At 41.7% G+C, this 21,058-nt stretch overlaps 1 protein-coding gene across 1 annotated transcript in view; it reads right to left on the reverse strand.

The window, feature by feature from the left end:
• Positions 1–5,528: 5,528 nt before the first annotated feature.
• The window catches only part of LOC114511443 (zinc finger protein 112), a 64,231-nt gene continuing 48,701 nt past the window's right edge, over positions 5,529–21,058 (reverse strand). Inside the window, exons 4-5 of the mRNA XM_028530137.2 lie at positions 14,217–14,312; positions 5,529–8,909 (exon numbers count right to left, since the gene is read on the reverse strand). Coding sequence (XP_028385938.2) covers positions 6,427–8,909; positions 14,217–14,312 — 2,579 coding nt within the window. The 3' untranslated portion in view covers positions 5,529–6,426. The remainder of the gene's footprint in view (positions 8,910–14,216; positions 14,313–21,058) is intronic.

Here is a 21,058-nt window from a genome sequence, read left to right on the forward strand (position 1 = left end):
ATGGAGCATAAGCAAGGCTAACAAGATACGTGGATGGAGGAAAAAGCCCTCCTACCCCATTCCAGTACCAGATTAGGGAGTGGGACCAGGGAAAGTCAGGCACATGTTCCATGGAGACCTGAATGGAGGCAGGAGGAGGTGCTAGACCAAAGAGTCCTGTCAGTCTAGCCTAGAGAAAGAACAGATTGGTTGGGAGGTGAACCCAATTAAAGAACATGAAAGCTTGGGAAGTTAGTTGATCATTCTGAGGAAGCACCTAATCTGCTCCACACCCCCCAAAAATATAGTCTCAGGGGAACAAAGAAATGCTCTCTTCCTCATTGCTCACTGTTTGAGATCTGCACTCGGAAGGTGCACTGGCCTGAGCAATCACGTGGCCCATGGTCTCCAGGAAGGAGTCTCTCTTTTACTGACTTGTTGAACCATTCACCAGTGCCTTTGCACGCTCTCTGGCCTGGGAGCATGGGACTTGGTGTCCCTAGTAGCCACCTGGCCATGGCTGCACTGGCTCCACATGCAGCCTCCAGGAGGGAACCTGAAGACAGATAGTCATTGGGAACAAGCTAAGCTAAGTTGACTGCTTAGCAGCCATCTTGGGCTCCAAAGGATGGTACTTTTAAAAGAAGCAGGAACCCTCACCAGTGTAGCTTGGTTGATTGGGTGTCATCCCGCAAAGTAAAGGTTGGCAGTTTGTTTCCTGGGCAGGGCACATACCATGGTGTGGGTTTTGTCACCAGTCAGGGTGTCTATGGGAAGTAACCGATCAACCAATGTTTCATTTCCTCTCTTTCTCCTTCTTTTTCCCTTGCTCTAAAAATAAACAAATATGAAATAAAATAAATAAAATAATAAAATAAATAATATAAACTAAAATGGAGCAGGAACTCTGAGCACTGCCTTTTTTCTCTTTTCACTTTTACTGAGGGCAGCTGGGTTTTGTAGAACAGATGAGGTTTAAGATGGGGAGTCCCCCATTCTCTGTTCAGCATCCAAATAAACACCTCTTTCCTTTCTCACTAGCCTCTACCACTAGAGTTTGCCTTTTCTGGAGGGAGGCAGCCAAACCCCCATTTTTGTTCAGTAACAGATTTACTGCACTGAGTACTTGGATTAAAATTCCCAGAATCCCAAAGGGGAAAATAATCCATAGACAGGTCATTCTGGAGCAGAAACATCTCCAAAAAAGCAGCACTCTGGCAGACTGAGCGCCAGTGATGCACTTTCCTGGTGCAGAAGTTTCTCTGACTACACAGAGCTTGTGGAAAATGACACAAATAGAGCCATTTCAAAATGGAATTGAAGCTGCCATTCCAGAGGAACTGTCTTGCATGCCTTGATCCTTGAATCTTTGGAATGTCTGACCTGGGCAAAAATAACCTTTGGACTGGGCCAAACCAACATTGTCTTCCAAACAACTTTCTTTTTTAAAAAAATATATTTTATTGATTATGCCATTACAGTTTTCCCCCCTTCACTCCCCTCCACCCTGCACATCCCCTCCCACCCACATTCCCCTGCTTTAGTTCATGTCCATGGGTCATACTTATAAGTTCTTTAGCTTTTACATTTCCTATACTATTCTTACCCTCCCCCTGTCTATTTTCTCCCTACCATCTATGCTACTTATTCTCCGTACCTTTTCGTCCTCTCTCCCCCTCCCACTCCCCTGTTGCTAACCCTCCATGTGATCTCTATTTCTGTGGTTCTGTTCCTGTTCTAGTTGTTTGCTTAGTTTGCTTTTGTTTTTGTTTTAGGTGTGGTTGTTAATGATTGTGAGTTTGCTGTCATTTTACTGCTCAAATTTTTTATCTTCTTTTTCTTAGATAAATCCCTTAACATTTCATATAATAAGGGCTTGGTGATGATGAACTCCTTTAACTTGACTTTATCTGAGAAGCATTTAATCAGCCCTTCCATTCTACATGAAAGCTTTGCTGGATAGAACAACCTTGGATGTAGGCCCTTGCCTTTCATGACTTGGAATACTTCTTTCCAGCCCCTTCTTGCCTGTAAGGTCTCTTTTGAGAAATCAGCTGACAGTCTGATGGGGACTCCTTTGTCGGTAACTGTCTTCTTTTCTCTTGCTGCTTCTAAGATTCTCTCCTTGTTTTTATTCTTGGGTAAAGTAATTATGATGTGCTTTGGTGTATGCTTCCTTGGGTCCAACTTCTTTGGGACTCTCTGAGCTTCCTGTTACTTCCTAAAAGTCTATTTCCTTTTCCAGATTGGGGAAGTCCTCCTTCATTATTTGTTCAAGTAAATTTTCCTCTTGTTGCTCTTCCTCTTCTCCTTCTGGTACTCCTATAATCCAGATGTTGGCAGTTTTAAAGGTGTCCTGGAGGTTCCTAAGCCTCTCCTCAGTTTTTTCCATTCTTATTTCTTCTTTCTTTTCTGGTTGGATGTTTCTTTCTTCCTTCTGGTCCACACCGTTGATCTGAGTCCCAGTTTCCTTCCCATAACTACTGGTTCCCTGTACATTTTCCTTTATTTCACTTAGTGTAGCCTTCTTTTTTTAATATAATTTGTGACCAAATTCAATCAACTCTGTGAGCATCCTGATGACCAGTGCTTTGAACTGTGCATCTGATAGGTTAGCTATCTCTTAGTCGCTTAGTTGTTTTTTTTCTGGAGCTTTGATCTGTTCCTTCATTTGGGCCATTTTTTTTTTTTGTCTTGACACACCTGTTATATAGTGAGGGGCAGAGCCTTAGGTGTTCACCTGGGCAGGGTAACCCACGTTGCTGTGTTGTGACACTGTATGTGGGGAAGGGGTCCGAGAAGGAACAGTTCCACTTGCTCCATTCTGCCGGTTTTTAGTCACTTCCCCCACTACCCACAAGCAAATTGGTTCCTTCTGGTGCTGATTCCCAGGTGGGTGAGTTTGTGTACGTTCTAAGACCCTGTGGGTCTCTCCAGCAAACTCTCCTGTGAAGCTGGGAGTTTCTCCTGCAGCTTCAACCCCACAGGTGTTTTCAATCAGAAGTTTGAGGCTTTACTTCCCTGCGCTGGGGCACTGGCTTGTGCAGTCCAGCCCCCTCCCCAGTTGTTTCTCCTGGTTTATCTTCACATGAATGTGGGACCACCTGCTCCACCAGCCGCCACCTTGCCAGGTCCACCTGCTGCTGCCTTTATGGCCAGCTGCAGCCTTGCACACCCCACTCCACAATCTACCACCTCACTGGGTCCACCAGTTGCCGCTTTGTCTGTTCCTGTCCTCCAGCCACCACCTTGCTGCAAGTCCTCTCCACCCAGTGGCCCATCTCCACCCCTCCTACCGGTCTGGGTGAGTGTTTTTTCTTTAACTCCTTGGTTGCCAGACTTTCATACAGTTTGATTTTCTGTCAGTTCTGGTTGTTTTCTGTTTTTAGATTGTTGTCCTTCTTTTGGTTATGCAAGGAGGCACAGTGTGTCTACCTACACCTTCATCTTAGCCAGAAGTCTCCAAACAACTTTCACTGAAGCCAAGAGGAAAGCAGACCTCCTGACCACAATGACATAATTATGGACATTCTTTACAGTCAGTAGTATAGGCAGCTATAGAATAACATCTTATTATCACCAATAGAATTTTCTTTTTTCTATTCATGTAATTATTTCCCTTCCCCTTCTCACAAAAATTCCTCTGCCTCCACCCCATATTTATCCATTGTTTTATAAAGATTTTATTTATTTATTTATTTAGAGAGAAGGTAGGGAGGGAAAGAACATCAATGTTTGCATGCTTCTCATGTATCCCCCACTGGGGACCTGGCTTGTAACCCAGGCATGTGACCTGACTGGGAATTGAACCAGTGACCCTTTGGCTTGCAGGCCAGTACTCAATCCACTGAGCCACACCAGCCAGGGCTGCCTTCATCCCATAATATTTAGAAACACTATTTGGGTTTCTGCCTGAATAGTGCTTCCAGTATTACAATTCTTTGGTCTCAAATAAATGTTTGTTGCCTCTCACTTGGCTTTTTAACTAACAATTACCTAGACTAATTTCCAGAGTGTGCTGCATGGTAGTGCTGCCTGCCAGGTGACTCTTCGGTGTTTTGGATGATCAGGACCTGTTAATATGAATTTTATGTTATCACTAGTCTGTTCAAATTGCCTATTACAAATAAACTTGACATTTACATACCTATGAAATATGGTTTGCTGAAAAAATAAAGTCCCCATGCAATTTCTTTATCCTTACATGAATAACTAATCAAATATAACATCTAAGCGTTCGCAGACCAGTTTTTCTTTGACATGCATCACACACATTCTTGATGTTTATCTGTTACTCCGAAGCCAAATTGTTTCCCAATGCATAATTATAAAGCTGTACTTCCTCATTTTGGCCTCTCAAAAGAGGAATGTTACATCTAAGCCTAATTTGGACAATTATTGCTATCCAATGAAACAGAAAAATCACAGTATGAGTTGTTAATTATAAGGGTTACTCTCTCAGTGTTTATTACCTTGTTAAAATTGGTCAATGTTGCCAATTTTTTAAAACGGGTTTTATTTATTTATTTTTAGAAAGAAGGGAAGGGAGGGAGTAAGAGAGGAAGAGAAACATCAATGTGTGGTTGCCTCTCACGTGGCCCTCACTGGGAACCTGGCCTGCAACCTAGGCATGTGCCTTGACTGGGAATTGAACCAATGACCCTTTGGTTTGCAGCCTGGGCTCAACCCACTGAGCTACACCAGTCAGGGTGCCAACTTTTAAATGAACCACCAAAAAGAAAAAATAAGCCAACATTTTGTTTGCCAGAAAAAAACACTGTATACACTATGGTGAGTAATCTACATTGTCAGTAATCTACATAATCTGTAAACATTATCTATTGAGCATGCAGCTGTGGGCAAAAGTGGGTTCCCAGGTTTTCGTATGGAAAACAACACAATAAATAATACAAGAATAAACTGTTTTGTTTACTCAGAACTATAACCTACTTTAGCCCACACCTATACATGTGTACAGACTAAAATTAACTGGATGAGGTTCAATTCACATTTTCACTAAACAGTATGTATAATCCTTTTCTGTCATTTTAGATCTATGCCATACTTTCTGGAGTTTCAAATTGTAGGAACACAGAGAAATTTATCCAAGCTCCTATACATTTAGTTTTTAAAACAATACCTCACTGTACATATCCTTTCTCACTATTTTATCAAATTATTTTATGATTTCCAGATGGGTATGTATATTTGACACTTTGACATATATTGTATGACTGACTCTTCTCTAACAAGCTCATACTTTTCACCTCCACCAAAATACATTATTCTTGGACACTGAGATCACGAGTAAAAGGCAATTACATATATATATCCTCATAATCAATATGCTTATAAAATATCTTAAAAATTCAATATTTTTCTTTTCTTTGTGTGAGTGGGAGAAGTATGGGGGTGGAAAACCTGACAAAATTAAAGTCTTCCAAACTCATCACAATCCTGCCCAAAGAGGTTTGCATTGGATAAAGGCTGTAATTCTTAGAAATCAGTCAGACCAAAGGGCTTTGATCGAAAGATGGAGACTAAAAGCATTATAATTTTGACATTTATTAAGAAAGCAGTTTTCATTAGTAACCATTTCTGACACTGTCCAGATATTACAGTAAAATTCTGCCTTAGCACACAGGCAGGAGTAAAAATTCAGTTATATAAAATGCAGGGTTCCATTTTTGCAAAGTTAACCAAAAGCATTATCAGTTTGCACTGTCATTTGAAGTGCACATACATACACATAGCCACAGGCACACACAGCTAAATTTAAACAACAGTGTACAGAAAGAGACCAAATGGTAAGAAATTCAGCTCATCCCAGCTTCAGATGGCATACAGGACAGAGATCAATCCTAACAGGGTTACAACCAAATTCATGTCATTTCGGACTGCAAATTTCCTTGATGTCCCACATTTCAAATAGTATTTACCTACCTGAAGTGATTATATTAAGGTTATTTACAATCCTCCAAATACAAGTTTTCTTGGGGGCTGAATGAGCTTAATAAAAATTTCAATACACACATTGTCATTTAGCAAAAAGTACTGAGCACCTCCATTGAGTTGGGCAATGTCATGGCTTTATATGCTTAGCAACAAATGAAGCTCCTCCCCTTAAGTTCTCATTTGAGTGGATATGAACTCAAGCATGCTCATCATTGTTCTTTTGTTAAATTCCCGATCATACTCTTATCTTTTATAAGCCCCAGTGCAACTAGTTTGGTCATGTGCAATGACTGAGGCTACATTTCTGACAAAATCCCTCATGGAACCTCTTGTCTGATGGCTGCTGTGTGGTCTCCTGGCTACTGTGAATGTTGAGGTTGGGTTGACACATCACATTTTAATTAAAAAAATTATTTTTCTATGATAAGAAGTCTAGTAAATGGAAAGTTTCAGCTCCCATTTGAAGATATCAAAATAAAATAAAAACCCATTTTACAGCACTTCATTTCTGTACGGATTCTCTGATGAAGGATAATCCTTACCATACTCTTCACTTTTATAGAATTTATCACTGTGGACTCTTTGATGAATTAGAAGACCCGAGCTCCAACGGAAACCCTTACCACATGCATCACACTTATAGGGCTTCTCTCCTGTGTGGACTCTCTGATGAGCCTGAAGATTTGATCTCTGACTGAAGCCCTTTCCACACAATTCACATTTATACGGTTTTTCCCCAGTGTGGACTCTGTGATGGGCTTGAAGACTTGAAAAGCCACTGAAACCCTTGCCACACTGTTCACATTTATAGGGCCTCCCTTCTGCATGGACCCTCTGATGTGCCTGAAGGCGTGAACTCTCACTGAAGCGCTTCGTGCACACCTCACATTTGTACGGTTTCCCTCCTGTGTGGACCCTCCGATGTGCTTCAAGGCGTGACCTCTGACTAAAGCCCTTCCCGCACATCTCACATTTATAGGGTTTCACTCTGGTGTGGACTCTCTGATGACCTTGAAGATATGCTCTCTGACTGAAGCCCTTCCCACACACCTCACATATGTATGGTCTCTCTCCAGTGTGGACACTCTGGTGGCTTTGAAGGTATGATCTCTGACTGAAGCTCTTACCACACTCATCACATTGGTATGGCTTCTCTCCTGTGTGAACTCTCTGATGGGCCAAAAGGGTTGAGGCCTTACTGAAGCCCTTATCACATTCTCCACATTTATAGGGTTTCTCTCCTGTGTGAACCCTCTGATGAATTTGAAGATTAAAGCTCCAGCTGAATCCCTTTCCACACTCCTCACATGTATAGGGTTTTTCTCCAGTGTGAACTCTCTGATGGCCCTGAAGGTGTGAGCTCCGACTGAAGCCCTTCCCACACTCCTCACACTTGTATGGTTTCTCTCCAGTGTGAACTCTCTGATGGCCTTGAAGGTATGAATTACGACTAAAGCCCCTCCCACACGCTTCACACTTGTATGGTTTTTCTCCAGTGTGGACTCTCTGATGGGCTTGGAGGTATGAACTCCGACTGAATCCTTTATCACATTCCTCACATTTATAAGGTTTCTCTCCTGTGTGGACTCTCTGATGGACATTAAAAACTGATCTGTGACTGAAGCCTTTACCACAAGCATTGCATTTGTACGGCTTTTCTGCAGTGTGGACTGTCTGATGATCTTTAAGTTTTGAACTCCAATTGAAGCCATTTCCACATTCCTTATAGGGCTTCTCTCCAACGTGAATTTTCTGATGGCCTTGAAGATATGGGTTTTGGCTGAAGCTATTACCACATGAGTGTTTATGTGGTTGTTCCCTAGAGTGGACTCTCTGATGGTTCTGAAAATGTGAGGGCAGACTGAAGCCATTGCTACATTCCTCAAAATTACAGGGAATCTCTTCCATGTGAACTCTCTGCTGAATGCTAAGATTTGAGCTACAAACAAAACCTTTCTCACATCCCACATCTGTGTATAGTTTCTCTTCAGTGTGGATTTTCTGATGAACTTGCAGATGAGAACTCTGATTAAAGACATTTCCATTCTCCTTATATTTGTAGGGTTCCTCACGAGTACTAACCCTAAAAATACTATTGAGGTCTAAGGTATTACTGAAGGCTTTCTCATAACTATAGAATGTCTTTCCTGTGTGAATACCTTCATACACGTCATGAGATGAGCACTGACTCAAGTTCTCACCATAGTCACATTTACACGGCATCTCCTGTGCATGTTCTCTCTGATGGGGCTGCAGATATGAACTCTCAAGAACACAGTCATCTCTTCTATGCCCACTTTGATGTTTGTGAAGAACTGAATGATAACTACAGCCCTTTCCACATGGCCTGTACGTACAGGGCCCCCCTTCTGAGTCTAACTGCTGACGAACCTCAGAGCTAAGGTCGTCACTGATGGCTTTTCTGTACTCATTACATGGGCAAGACTTTTGTCCTGTTTGAATTACGTCTTGAATATGCAGTGACACCCTCATGATGTCTTCTCCACAGTCGTGGCAGCTGTAGTTCTTTTCTGTCGTGTGTACTCTCAGATGATCATTGTGATGTGAGAGCCAGCTGACGTCACACTTAGAAAAATCATTTTTTATGGAGTTTTGTTGACATCTACACTGATAATCACGTGACTCCAACAGATACATTTTCCTCCAAGAATGCTGGGCTCTCCAAGATGAAAAGTCTTGATTTTTTATGTAATCAGGACCATTACCTATATGAGTCGATATGTAGCTCCCATCTTCAGAAATCTGAACTGGTATTCCTGCTGAAACTTGGCAGGGGGAATCCCCTTGTTTTTGCAACTTAGAAATATTTCCTTGAAAATTTTTCATGGAATCTTGACACCTGTTTAGCCCACCTGCACCATGTTGCCAGGTCTGCCAAGCTGTCAGGTCCTTGGGAGAAAGGTAGCTTAGTCCCACTTCTTGAATAGTCTCCATGTCATGCTGGTTCTTGGTTCCTGTAAGGATACAGAGAATTTAGCCATGAACACAGTGAATGCTTTTATTCAGAAATTTCAAGATTTTCCACTTTGGTTAGGACATGAAACTTCAATGAACTAGAGGAATATTCACGCAACCACCTGTAAGAATACTTAGAAAATGGCACTTCTTTGGCTACATCTGGAATATAAGTACCAATAGAACTCATATAATTGGGGCTATCCGCATGCTTCAGAATCAGGGCTTTGCAACATGAGCCGGCCATTGAATGTGGTGGCCCTGTCCAAAGGCTTAGGGAAACTGTACATACACATGGTCATGGCCTGCTTGGAGATGCCAACGAGAAAACAGATGGGGATGGTCTCAAATTAGAAAGAATATTGTTTCAAGTGGACAAGTGCTTTTTGTCCTGATAATAATTTTTTCTTTTTTCTCTGGCACATGGGCATGGTAATGTTTTCATTTTTTCAATTTGTAAGGAAATCGTGTGTTAAATTCTGTGCAGACAATGATAATCACAGACCTTTAATCAATGTCTGAGGCACCATATGGTCTATGTCTAATGAGCTATTTATCTTCATGATAATTATTAAGTTCTTCTGAGTCACTGTATGCCTTTTCAGCTTTAACTCCTTTCACAAGGTAAGTAACAACTACCAAGGGCCACAGTGAGATCAGAATGTGAAAAACTGAGACTGATTCAATTCCAAAGACATCAGGAAAAAATAGAGGCCGAAGTAGGTAAGCAGAACCAAATTTCATGGCACCTGTAGGTATCCTTTGAGGCAATGATCAAACAAAACTCAATGAACATTGACATTGGCTTGTGTTATCTTATTTTTTTTTAATATTTCCACTACGTGCAGGTACTTTTTTTTTTAATTTATTCACTTTTAGAGGGGGTGGGGGGAGAGAGAGAAACATCAACGTGCGGTTGCTGGGAGTTATGGCCTGCAACCCAAGCATGTACCCTGGCTGGGAATCGAACCTGCGACACTTTGGTTCGCAGCCCGCGCTCAATCCACTGAGCTACGCCAGCCAGGGCGGCTTGTGTCATCTTATTGGAAACTTACTTTCATGTTCAGGGAATCTGCGTCACCAAAAGAGTTGAAGACAGGCACATGTGGGTGCAAATGGCTTTTCACTTAGTGCTTAAAGCTCAGATTATAAGAAGACAGCCGAGTTTCATAATTCAATGAGTAATCTTTCTTGAGGAAAACTGGTTCAACTGGGTTAAAGTAATAGCATGTGCTTTCCTAACACTTGGCAGTATATTAATTTTCTACAACACCCAGAAAAGAAAGCAGTATGGATTATTTTCTTCATAACACATTCTCTTCAAACATAATATTCTTCCTTATCTATTTGTGCCTGTCTGTCCCTCCAAACTGGAATGTATTACCCACAAGGACACTTTGTTTTGTGCACTGCATTACCCTCACTGCCTACAACACTCCTAGTGAACAGCAGTTGTGCAATAAGCATAGTCCACAGTAAGAGTCATTCTCACTGAACTAAAAGGGCATGTATATATAACTTATTTTTTCATGGGAAAAGAAACAGTGATGGAAGTTTTGTTGCAAAACTGAAAGGCCATAGGTGAGGTATGGCAATGCTCAGGGTATCTATCACCTGCTGATGAGAAAAGCAAAGGTCACAGGAATCTCTTGTGGATTGAATCTTTTTAATTTTTAAAAAAGACTATTTATTTATGTATTTATTTCTTAGAGAGGGGAAGGGAGGGAGAAAGAGAGGCAGAGACACATATGTGGTTGCCTCTCATATGCCCCCTATTGGGGACCTGGACCACAACCGAGGTATGTGCCCTGACTGGGAATCGAACAGGCAACCCTTTGGTTCACAGGTCAGTGCTCAGTCCACTGAGTCACACCAACCTGGGCTGAATGTTTTTAATTTTTAAAATAACCTTTAGGTTGACATGTTTTTTGTTACTCAAAATCTTACCTGTAGCTCCACCCTATCTCCAACTTAAAAAAAGGAGGAGGCCACACTGATGACGGAGTGACATCACAGTCCAACACCACCCTGCATTGACTGCAGGGCAGCACTGATGGCTTAGCCATAGATCTCAGTACTTTAAAAATGCTTAGTGATTTGCCTGGTTTCTCAAAAGTAACTCTTCAATTATTACATTAATATTTTATCATCTAAAGGTGAAATGAGGCATATCACAGGAGGCGCGCCAGATAAAGTAAACAGCTTATATGTAAGAAGTCTGGGCTTTCTGCTAGAATTAACCATAATGCTTATAGCTTTGTTTTGGTACCGTCAAAAACACTCAATATTCATCCACGAAGATAGTTTAATGGGTCATGTTTTTCAGAACCAACGTGGTGGCTTGACAACCTGAAATCAGCTTGCCAGTCAACTCACAAAGCAACTTTTTCAATATACATTTGTACAAAATTTATGATATAAGAATCTCTGAGACACATAAAAGAGATTCAAGTTTCTTTCTGACCAATGGTTTTAATGTTAAAGGTGGAGAGGGGGGAAAATGTGATTTCGCTTAGTTTCAGCCTCTTGTGGAAAAGATCACACAGTTAACAGGATTGCCTTTAATTTCCTTTAGTCAACAGTGCGTACCAAAGCGCCTTGTCATTTCCTTTCCACGTCTCAACATTTAAGTTCTATTTTCATATCAACAGTAGAGTACTGATGAGGAACTTTGTGAAATCAAATGCATAAATAAACTTTATTTGGTGGGAAAAATATGCACCACAAAACAGCACTGAAAGACCTTGCTAGAAATAAGGAGAATTTACTTCCTCTTCCTAGTAATTCTTCCTATGGTTTGAGAAAGTCAACCATTCCAGCATCTTGTATTAAATCACTCAATAACAAAGATGTCATCTTTACCATAAATACCAAATCTTTAAATTTAATACTTTGCCATAATAAATTAAGAGAAAAATCTGTTTATATTTTTCCTTTCTCTTTTCCTTTAATAAACAACACTCAAGAATATCGATTCAGAATATTAAATGTAAACTGTAATTGAAAAAAAAAATTTAAATTAAGGAACTAAAAATAACAGAATATCAACTCAGGCAACCCAGGCTTATATTACCCTGCTTTGTTAATATGCTTTTAGATCAGTGATTTTTAACTATTTCATTTCATGGTACACATAAACTAATTACTAAAAATCTGCGGCACACCAAAAAAATATATGTTTGCAGATCTGTCAAAAATATAGGTATAATTTTGATTAATTCACACTGGATGGCTATTGTTATGCTGGCTGTTGTCATTTTTGTATTTGACAATCAAAGGGAAAACAGGTCACTGCCCCTGATTAAATAGTCAGGTACTGCATACTTTAAAAATTCTTATGGCACACTGTTGAAAATTGATTGACAGTAAGAAAAATTAAGGCATTTGCTGGACACAAGATACAGTAATAATGTTTTGATTACAAATATTTAAGCTACTGTCTTAAGGGCTACCCTCTTAAATATACCTGAGGCTTACCTTTCTTTTAAAAGAATATATTTGACCTTTATTGACTTTTTGTTTGTTTCTACTTCTTTTTGTAATGACTGAATGAATTCTAAATTTGTTTTGGAAGGTTATTAATTATTCATTCAATTTCTTTAATAGACATAGGCCTATTTGTATTGTCTATTTTTTCTTGTGTATGTTTTAGAAAATTGTGTCTTTCAAGGGACTGGTCCATTTCACCTGGGTTATTAAATTTATGGTCATAGAACCACCCGTCAAAATGGCAGCACAGGTAAACATGGTACTTGAAACATCCCAGAATCACTTCAAAGATACAACTAAACTACAGGACAACCATCGCTCAGAACTGCCTGAAATCTAGCTGAATAGAAGTCCTACAACTAGGGATTTAAAGAAGAACCCACATTAAGGCCAGTAGAAGAGGCAGAGATACAAAAGGGGTGATCCCACACCGACGTGTGGAAGTTTAAAATTGGGAGGGATATTTCAGATGCAGGGGTACTCCCTGAAGAGTGGGGGGTCCCAGTGCCAAGAGGACAAGTCCCCCATAACCTCTGGCTCTAAAGACCAGCAGGGACTGAAACTGAGGGAGACAGAGGGCTTCCGCAGTACCAGGCAATTCCTCTAAAAGGGCCTGTACATGGACTTACCCAGACTCACTACCACTTAACTCCAGCACTGGCGCAGCAGTTTAAAAGGAACAAGGGACATATGGGGGGGGACTGAATTGTCTGGCATCAGGCGAGTGATGGAAGAGGCCCCGCCACACACACACACACAGCCAACAGGTGGGCACCATATCTGAGTCTCTGTCAACCTGGGTCACATTGTGTGCCCTGCCCTGGCGATTCCCTGAGACCCCATCCCACTTAACTTGGGGGCCCACCTGAGCCGTAAGTGTAGCTTTTCCATACCGCTGGCCTCTCTTGCCTCATGCTTCAGACTTTCCTAAAATCTCTCAGTTAAGCAGTATCTGGCCTCAGCCTCTTGCTGGGTGGCCCCAGGCCTGGCACTAGTGGCAGCCTGCCTTGGTTCAAACCTTGGTCTCTTTTGGGTCTCTGGTCTCAGAGGAGAAGAAACATCACCAGGATGTTTGGACTCACACAAATGTCCAGCTTGAAAATTCTACTTCAGAACTGTGGTTAGGTTAAGTGACTGTATAGGTGTTAGAGGATGGGAGGGGAGAGAGAAGAGGACAGAACAGGAAGATGAAGAGCTGGGCGTATGAGTAAGGAACTTAATCGCCAATGCAAAAACGTCTCACCTGAGACTGCTGCATGGGAAGGGTCAGTCATAATGTGGGCATTGCTCATGTTTGCTACTTACTCTAGTTGATTGGTGATTCTTAATCTTTTAGGAATAATGGCTACCCACCTATGAATAATCAAGGACACCTAAAGAGTTAGAATTAGAACAAGCATTCATCAGACGACAGAACACATTCTGGAGACTCCTTCGATTAAACTGATTTACTCTATACCCACTAGCTACCTCATGGAGGATTTGTAACAGCGAAGACCACGTATCTACTACCCAATCCCTGCATTCAGTCAAGGCAGAAAGGAAATCAAGTCAAGGAACCGGAAGCGGAAGCATAAACGACAAGTCTGACAGGCAGCAGTGAGGCAATGAATGAGCAAACAATAGTAGGAAAATAAAGAAAGCTAGAGGGGGCTGAGGAGACAGACACTTCAGGCCTAATAGCCACTAGCTGCTTTAGATTTTAGCATGTGTGAAATGGAAAGCCATTAGAGTTTAAACAGAGAAGTGATAGGTTCCGACTCATGTTTCGAAGGGGCTCTTTGGCTGCTGGGTTACTGCTGCTGGACAGTTCTTACCTGAACACGCATCTCTCTGGGCTTCTGTCTCCATCATCACACACTTTTCTTCTCTCTCCAGCTGGCATATAAGGTCTGGTTTGAAGGGCTGATTTCCTGCAAAAAGGCAAGGCGAGAAAAAAGTTTTCATTTTAAAGTCCAATTTCTCTTTTTCTTTCCTTTCTGAGTCATGCTTTTGGTGTCCAAAGAGTGCTTTGAAGATTTTTCCTGTTTCCTTATAGAAGTTTCATACTTTTAGATTTATATTAGATCTCTTATCTATTCTTATCTATTTTGAGTTAATTTTTTGTGAGGTGTAAGGTACACACAGGGACCATTACAGGTATGCAAAGTTTCTGCTCTGCCTATTGAAAAGACTACTTCTCCATGGCTGCTGTGGTTCAGTGGCTTGAGTGCTGGGCTGCAAACCAAAGGGTCATTGATTTGATTTCCAGTCAGAGCACATGCCTGGGTTGTGGGCAGGGCCCCCCAGTAGGGGGTGCGCAAGAGGCAACCACATATTGATGTTTCTCTCCCTCTCTTTCTCCCTCCCTTCCCCTCAGTCTAAAAATAAATAAATAATTTTTTTTAAAAAAAGACTACCTCTCCACTGAATTGTCTTGGTACCTGTAATACATCTAAAACAGTTTCAGAATTGCTTCTTCCCTATACCACTATAAAAATAAGCCCACTGAAGAGTATTGAGATTGCAGTTCATTCTCTTCTCCCCCTCCCACTGTACCTAAAACTAAGGGTAAAAAGTTATATAATACACAGTGTTCCTTAGCTACTTCCATAAGTTCTTTCTTTTCAATGTGGTTATGGTATCAATTTCAAACTCAACTGAGTGCATTTATTTCATTTTCCTTTCAGTTTTAGAGTATCATTCCTTTGCATTCTAATCTAATTTTTGTAATGTGTTGAACTAACATATTTTGAGAAGTCCAAACTAAATAAAAAGATATATTCAACAGGTGTGACTCACGGCCACATTCATTCTACACTGTTACTTCCAACCCCTATTAAAAATTAACCTCGTGGATGGAAGCATAAGTAGACACACTGTGCCTCCTCACACAACCAAGATAGGGACAACAATGATTTAGGTACAGAATAACAACCAGAACTGACAGAAAATTGAACTGTGTGGAAGTTGGACACCCAAGGAGTTAAAATAGACCCATTCATCCAGACCCGTAGGAGGATTGGAGTCGGGCAGCCGGCCCGGGTCATTGGTGCGGGTCACTGGCATGGAGAGCAGAGAGCCAGAGAGTTGGGACCAGGCGCGTAAGGCATCCGGGGCGCACAAGACCACAGAGGGTGAACCCTGAGCTTGCAGGCGGCACCTGGCAGACCCCGGCCGGGTGGCAAATGGCAGATCTAGCGAGGGAGGAATTGTGAAGCAAGGCACTGAGTACAACCCAGGATCAGGGCACTGGGAAATAGAGCCTTGGGACACTGATTAAACACCTGTGGGGGTTGAGGGGCAGGGAGAGACTCCCAGCCTCACAGGAGAGGACGTTGGAAAGTCCCACGGGGTGCACAAGCCCACATGGGAATTGGCACCAGAGGGGCCCAGTTTGCTTGGGGGAAGTGGTGGAAGGAACTGAGGTCCGATGGACAGCGGAGCAAGTGCCATTGTTCCCTCTCTGACCCTGTCCCCACATACAACGTCACAACCCAGCGACTGGGGTGCCCCACCCTGGTGAACACCTAAGGCTCTGCCCCTCACATGTAACAGCGATCACACCTAAGGGAAAAAAAGATGGCTCAAACAGAATTGCAAGCTTCACAAGCAGTACTTTTAAGCGACTGAGAGATAGCCAACCTGTCAGATGCACAATTCAATGCACTGGTGATCAGGATGCTCACAGAATTGGTTGCATTTGGTCACAAATTAGATGAAAAAATGCAGGCTATAATAAAAGAAATGAAGGAAAATGCACAGGGAACCATAGTGATGGGAAGGAAACCGGGACTCAAATCAATGGAGTGGACCAGAAGGAAGAAAAAAACAACCAAACAGAAAAGAGTGGAGAAATAAGAATTCAAAAAAATGAGGAGAAGCTTAGGAACCTCCAGGACATCTTTAAATGTTCCAACATCCGAATTATAGGGGTACCAGAAGGAGAAGAGGAAGAGCAACAAGTGGAAAAGTTATTTGAACAAATAATAAAGGAGAACTTCCCCATTCTAGCAAAGGAAATAGACTTCCAGGAAGTCCAGGAAGCTCAGAGAGTCCCAAAGAAGTTGGACCCAAGGAGGAACACACCAAGGCACATCATAATTACATTAGCCAAGATTAAAATGAAGGAGAGAATCCTAGAAGCAGCAAGAGATAAGGAGACAGTAAACTACAAAGGAGTTCCCATCAGACTGTCAGCTGATTTCTCAAAAGAGACCTTGCAGGCAAGAAGGGGCTAGAAAGAAGTATTCCAATTTATGAAAGGCAAGGACCTACATCCCAGATTGCTCTATTCAGCAAAGCTCTCCTTTAGAATGGAAGGACAGATAAAGTGCTTCTCAGATAAGGTCAAGTTAAAGGAGTTCATCATCACCAAGCCCTTATTTTATGAAATGTCAAAGGGACTTATCTAAGAAAAAGAAGATAAAAAACATGTATCGTAAAATGACAGCAAACTCACAATTATTAACAGCCACACCTAAAACAAAAACAAAAGCAAACTAAGCAAACAACTAGAACAGGAACAGACCCACAGAAATGGAGATCACATGGAGGGTTAGCAACAGGGGAGTAGGAAGAGGAAAGAAGGGGAAAAGGTATGGAGAATAAGTAGCATAGACGGTAGGTAGAAAATAGACAGGGGGAGGGCAAGAATAGTGTGGGAAATGTAGAAGCTAAAGAACTTATGACACATGGACGTGAATTAAAGCAAGGGAATGTGGGTGGGAGAGGGTGTGCAGGGTGGAGGGGAATGAAGGGGGGAAATGGGACAACTGTAATAGCACAATCAATAAAATATATTAAAAAAAACACAAAAACTAACCTCATGCCCTGGCTGGTGTGGCTCAGTGGATTGAGTGCGCGCCTGAGAACCAAAGGGTCACTGGTTTGATTCCCAGTCTAGAGCACATGCCTGGGTTGTGGGCCTGGTCCCCAGTAAGGCGCACTTGAGAGGCAACCACACACTGATGTTTCTCTCTTTCTCCCTCCCTCTCTAAAAATAAATACATAAAATCTTTTTAAAAATGAGCTTTAAAAAAATTAACTTTGTGATTTTCTGATTAATCCTTTCGTGTTTCTTCTAATTAAAGGTAAGCAGAGATACATATAGTTACTCATTTCCTCTTCTTTCTCTCAGAAACTATAAGTGTGCTATTAATGCTCTTTTGTACTTTGTCACCTCTAGGAAAAACTCCTAGAAGTGAATTGCTAGGAAAGGGTTAATACATAGTTTTGTTAGATATTGTCAAATTTCCTTCTTTGGGGGTTATATCGTTTTGTATCCCACTTTCAGTGTATGAAAGTGTTTTATTTCCGACAGCTTTTCCCAAAAAAAGTTTAAAAAATTTTGCCAATCCCATGGGTCAGAAATGGTTTTTCAGTATACTTTCAATTAACTGTCTCTTATTTTGAGTAAAACTGAATATCTATTCATATGTATACACTCACATGTACTTATATATGTATATGAACATGTGTGTACACACCCCCCACCCCACTTCTTAGCTCTATTCCTGAGACCAAGACAGGAAAACAACGCCCCAGCGATGACAACGCTCAACATCCAGACCTTGGCCCTAAACGCCACTCTCTAATATAAGGACCATGGCAGGGCTGGGGCAAAGTACTGGGTTGGCCAAATTGTTCGTTCGGTTCTTCCATAGATGGCTCTGTTAGCCCTTAGTTGTCTTTAATGTCATTGGAAAATAATTTTGTTAGACTGTATTGTGACAGCTGACAGTGCATTTAAAAACAGCTTATCAAAATTGGAGAAGTTTTGTGTAGCCATTTTAATATTGAAGATGGAAGAAAATGCACAACATTTTCGGTATCTTATGCTTTGTTATCTCAAGAAAGGTAAAAATGCAAAAAAAAAGATTTGTGTAGTGCATGGAGAAGGTGCTGGGACTGGTCAAACGTGTCAAAAGTGGTTTGTGAGGTTTCGTGCTGGAGATGTCTCGATGGACAATGCTCCACAGTCGGTTCGACCAGCTGAAGTGGACAGCGATCAAATCAAGACATTAACTGAGAACAATGGACATTATACCCTGCGTGAGATAGCTGACATACTCAAAATACCCAAACCAATAAAGTCATTGGTGAAAATGAAAAGTGTGTCTTTTATTTTATGGGAAAAACTAAACAGACTTTTTGGCCAACCCAATAGAAGATGAGTGTAAGCTAAGAAAGTGTTTTAAAAATGTTGGGGCATATTACAAAGGCAAAAGGGCTTAAGAAGGCTTGATTTGGGATAATTTCAGCAGCAAGATAATTACAGCAGTGAATCATAAGCCACATTAAAGAACATTTCACAAACCCCTAGAAACAACAACAAATGAATGGGGCAGAGTCTTGCTTACTGTAGAAAGTCAAGTGTGGACCACTAATGTGAGGGAAGTTCTAAGACAGAAAATCATTGTTTTGTAACGACCATGGCAAAGACTGGAGAAGGCAAGAATCGTCACTGGACACTAAATGTTTGTGTGGTCTTAAAGTGCTGCATTATGCCCTCAGTAGTGTGGCTCAATGGGTTGGGCATCGTCCCAGAAGCCAAAAGGTTGCTGGTTCAATCCCTGGTCAGGGAACTGGCCTGGACGCCTGGCCAGATCCCCAGTGGGGGGCATGTGAGAGGCAACAGATCAATGTTTCTCTCAAATGATGTCTCTCTCTCTTTTTCTCTCTCCCTTCCCCTCTATCTAAAAAATAAATAAAATAATAAAATCTTTTTTTTTTAAAGATTTTATTTATTTATTTTTAGAGAGGGAAGGGAAGGAGAGAGAGAGAAAGAGAGAGAGAGAGAGAGAGAGAGAGAGAGAAACATCAATGTGCGGTTGCTGGGGGTTCTGGCCTGCAACCCAGGAATGTACCCTGGCTGGGAATCGAACCTGGGACACTTTGGTTCCCAGCCCGCACTCAATCCACTGAGCTACGCCAGCCAGGGATAAAATCTTTTTAAAAAAGTACTGCCTTATGATTGCAAGAGGAAAAATAGCAGTAATGTTATGGTGGAGAAACCGGACAGCTCGACTGGGCGATCACAATTAACACCCCCCACGAGGGACAGACGGAGTGCCTCTAGATGCGATGCCCTCAAACGGACAAACCGCTACCACCTCAGACTTCCAGCCAGAGAGGATCACCCGGATCTAATTGTGAGGAAATGTTAGGAATGTTCTACTAAAACTAGGGGATGGGGTAACCGTGTTAAAGGAGGTTAAAGGGACATAAAAGCGAGACTAGATTCCAGGCTAGGTCTTGTGCTGGAGGGAGAAAAATATGCCAGAAGGAGTAGAATTGTCTCTGTTGATAAAGTTAGACCGTAAATGACGGAGTGGATAAAAGCATTATTTCTGTACTGGGGAAATGTAAGAAAATACTCTTACTTCTACAAAATACCGTGTTCACTAAAGAACTAACCTTGCCCCAATAGAGGTCTAGCCTTTGCCTTCAGCTCTCGCGAGGCGATGTCTAAGCCCCTGGAACGTCCTATGTGGTAAGAGTCTCTTTTTGACCCAGCAGTCTTGGGCCACACCAGATAATTTAACAACGTGATTTACGGTGGGGGCTTTGAGCCAGGTGACATCAGCTTGCTTTCCAGATGGACTGGAAACGAAGGATAACCAGAGGTCTAACCTCACCTACACAACCAAGCCCCAGTGCACCACGGGCGCAGTCGGGAGCACTGCTGGGAAGAGCTAGTGCTGCCGCGACTCCGCTGGAAGATGACAACTCTCAGCTTGTGCAGAAACCCTCCTGGGCTCTGCCCCAGGCATCCCTTTCCTTGGCTGACTGTAACCTATTTCCTTTCCATGTAATAAACTGTAACCGCAAGTATAACAGCTTTCAGCGAGCCCTGGCTGGTATGGCTCAGTGGATTGAGCACTGGCCTGTGAACTGAAAAGTCACTGGTTCGATTCCCAGTCAGGACACATGGCTGGGTTGTAGGCCCAGTCTCCAGTTGGGAGCGTGTGAGAGGCAACCACACATTGATGTTTTTCTCCCTTTTTCTCCCTCCCTTCCTCTCTCTCTTTAAAAAAAAGGCAGGGAGGATAGGCAAGGGAGAGGAATGGGGGGAAATTAGGACAACTATAATAAAAAAACAAGAACAAACAAACAAACAAACAAACAGCTTTCAGTGAGTTCTTAGAGTCTTATCAAGCCTCAGGGTAGTCTTGGGGACCCCTGAACTTGCAATTGGTCTCACAGAGTTGAGTCCTGGAGACTACCAAACTCTGCACACGTGCTGAAGAATTTGGAGAGAAAAAGAGATGGTATGTGTATGTTACTTGCAAATGGTTCAGAAAAGAATACTATGAATACACAAACATTTTCATACACATACACAAATTATATGGAGAATATGAACGTGAATGATACAGCAGAGGGGTAAAATGTAACTATGGGTGAATCTGAGTAAAAGCTAAACAGGTGTTCTTGTTCTATATTTTTACTTTGGTATATATTCTGTAAGTTTAGTTATTTACCAATATATTGTTAAAACAAAAAACAAAAAACCTTGGAAAATTCAAGTTAATAAACAGTTATTGACACCCTGAGGAAAAAAACCCTGGAACAACTAAATTAATTTCACAACAAACCAACAGCGGTGGGGCCACAATATGCTCCTTTACAGCTCCAAGGACAGATCTGCACATGAACAGTGACATCGACAATGTCT

The sequence above is a fragment of the Phyllostomus discolor genome, chromosome 12, assembly GCF_004126475.2.
Source record: "Phyllostomus discolor isolate MPI-MPIP mPhyDis1 chromosome 12, mPhyDis1.pri.v3, whole genome shotgun sequence".
NCBI classification, from domain to species: domain Eukaryota; kingdom Metazoa; phylum Chordata; class Mammalia; order Chiroptera; family Phyllostomidae; genus Phyllostomus; species Phyllostomus discolor.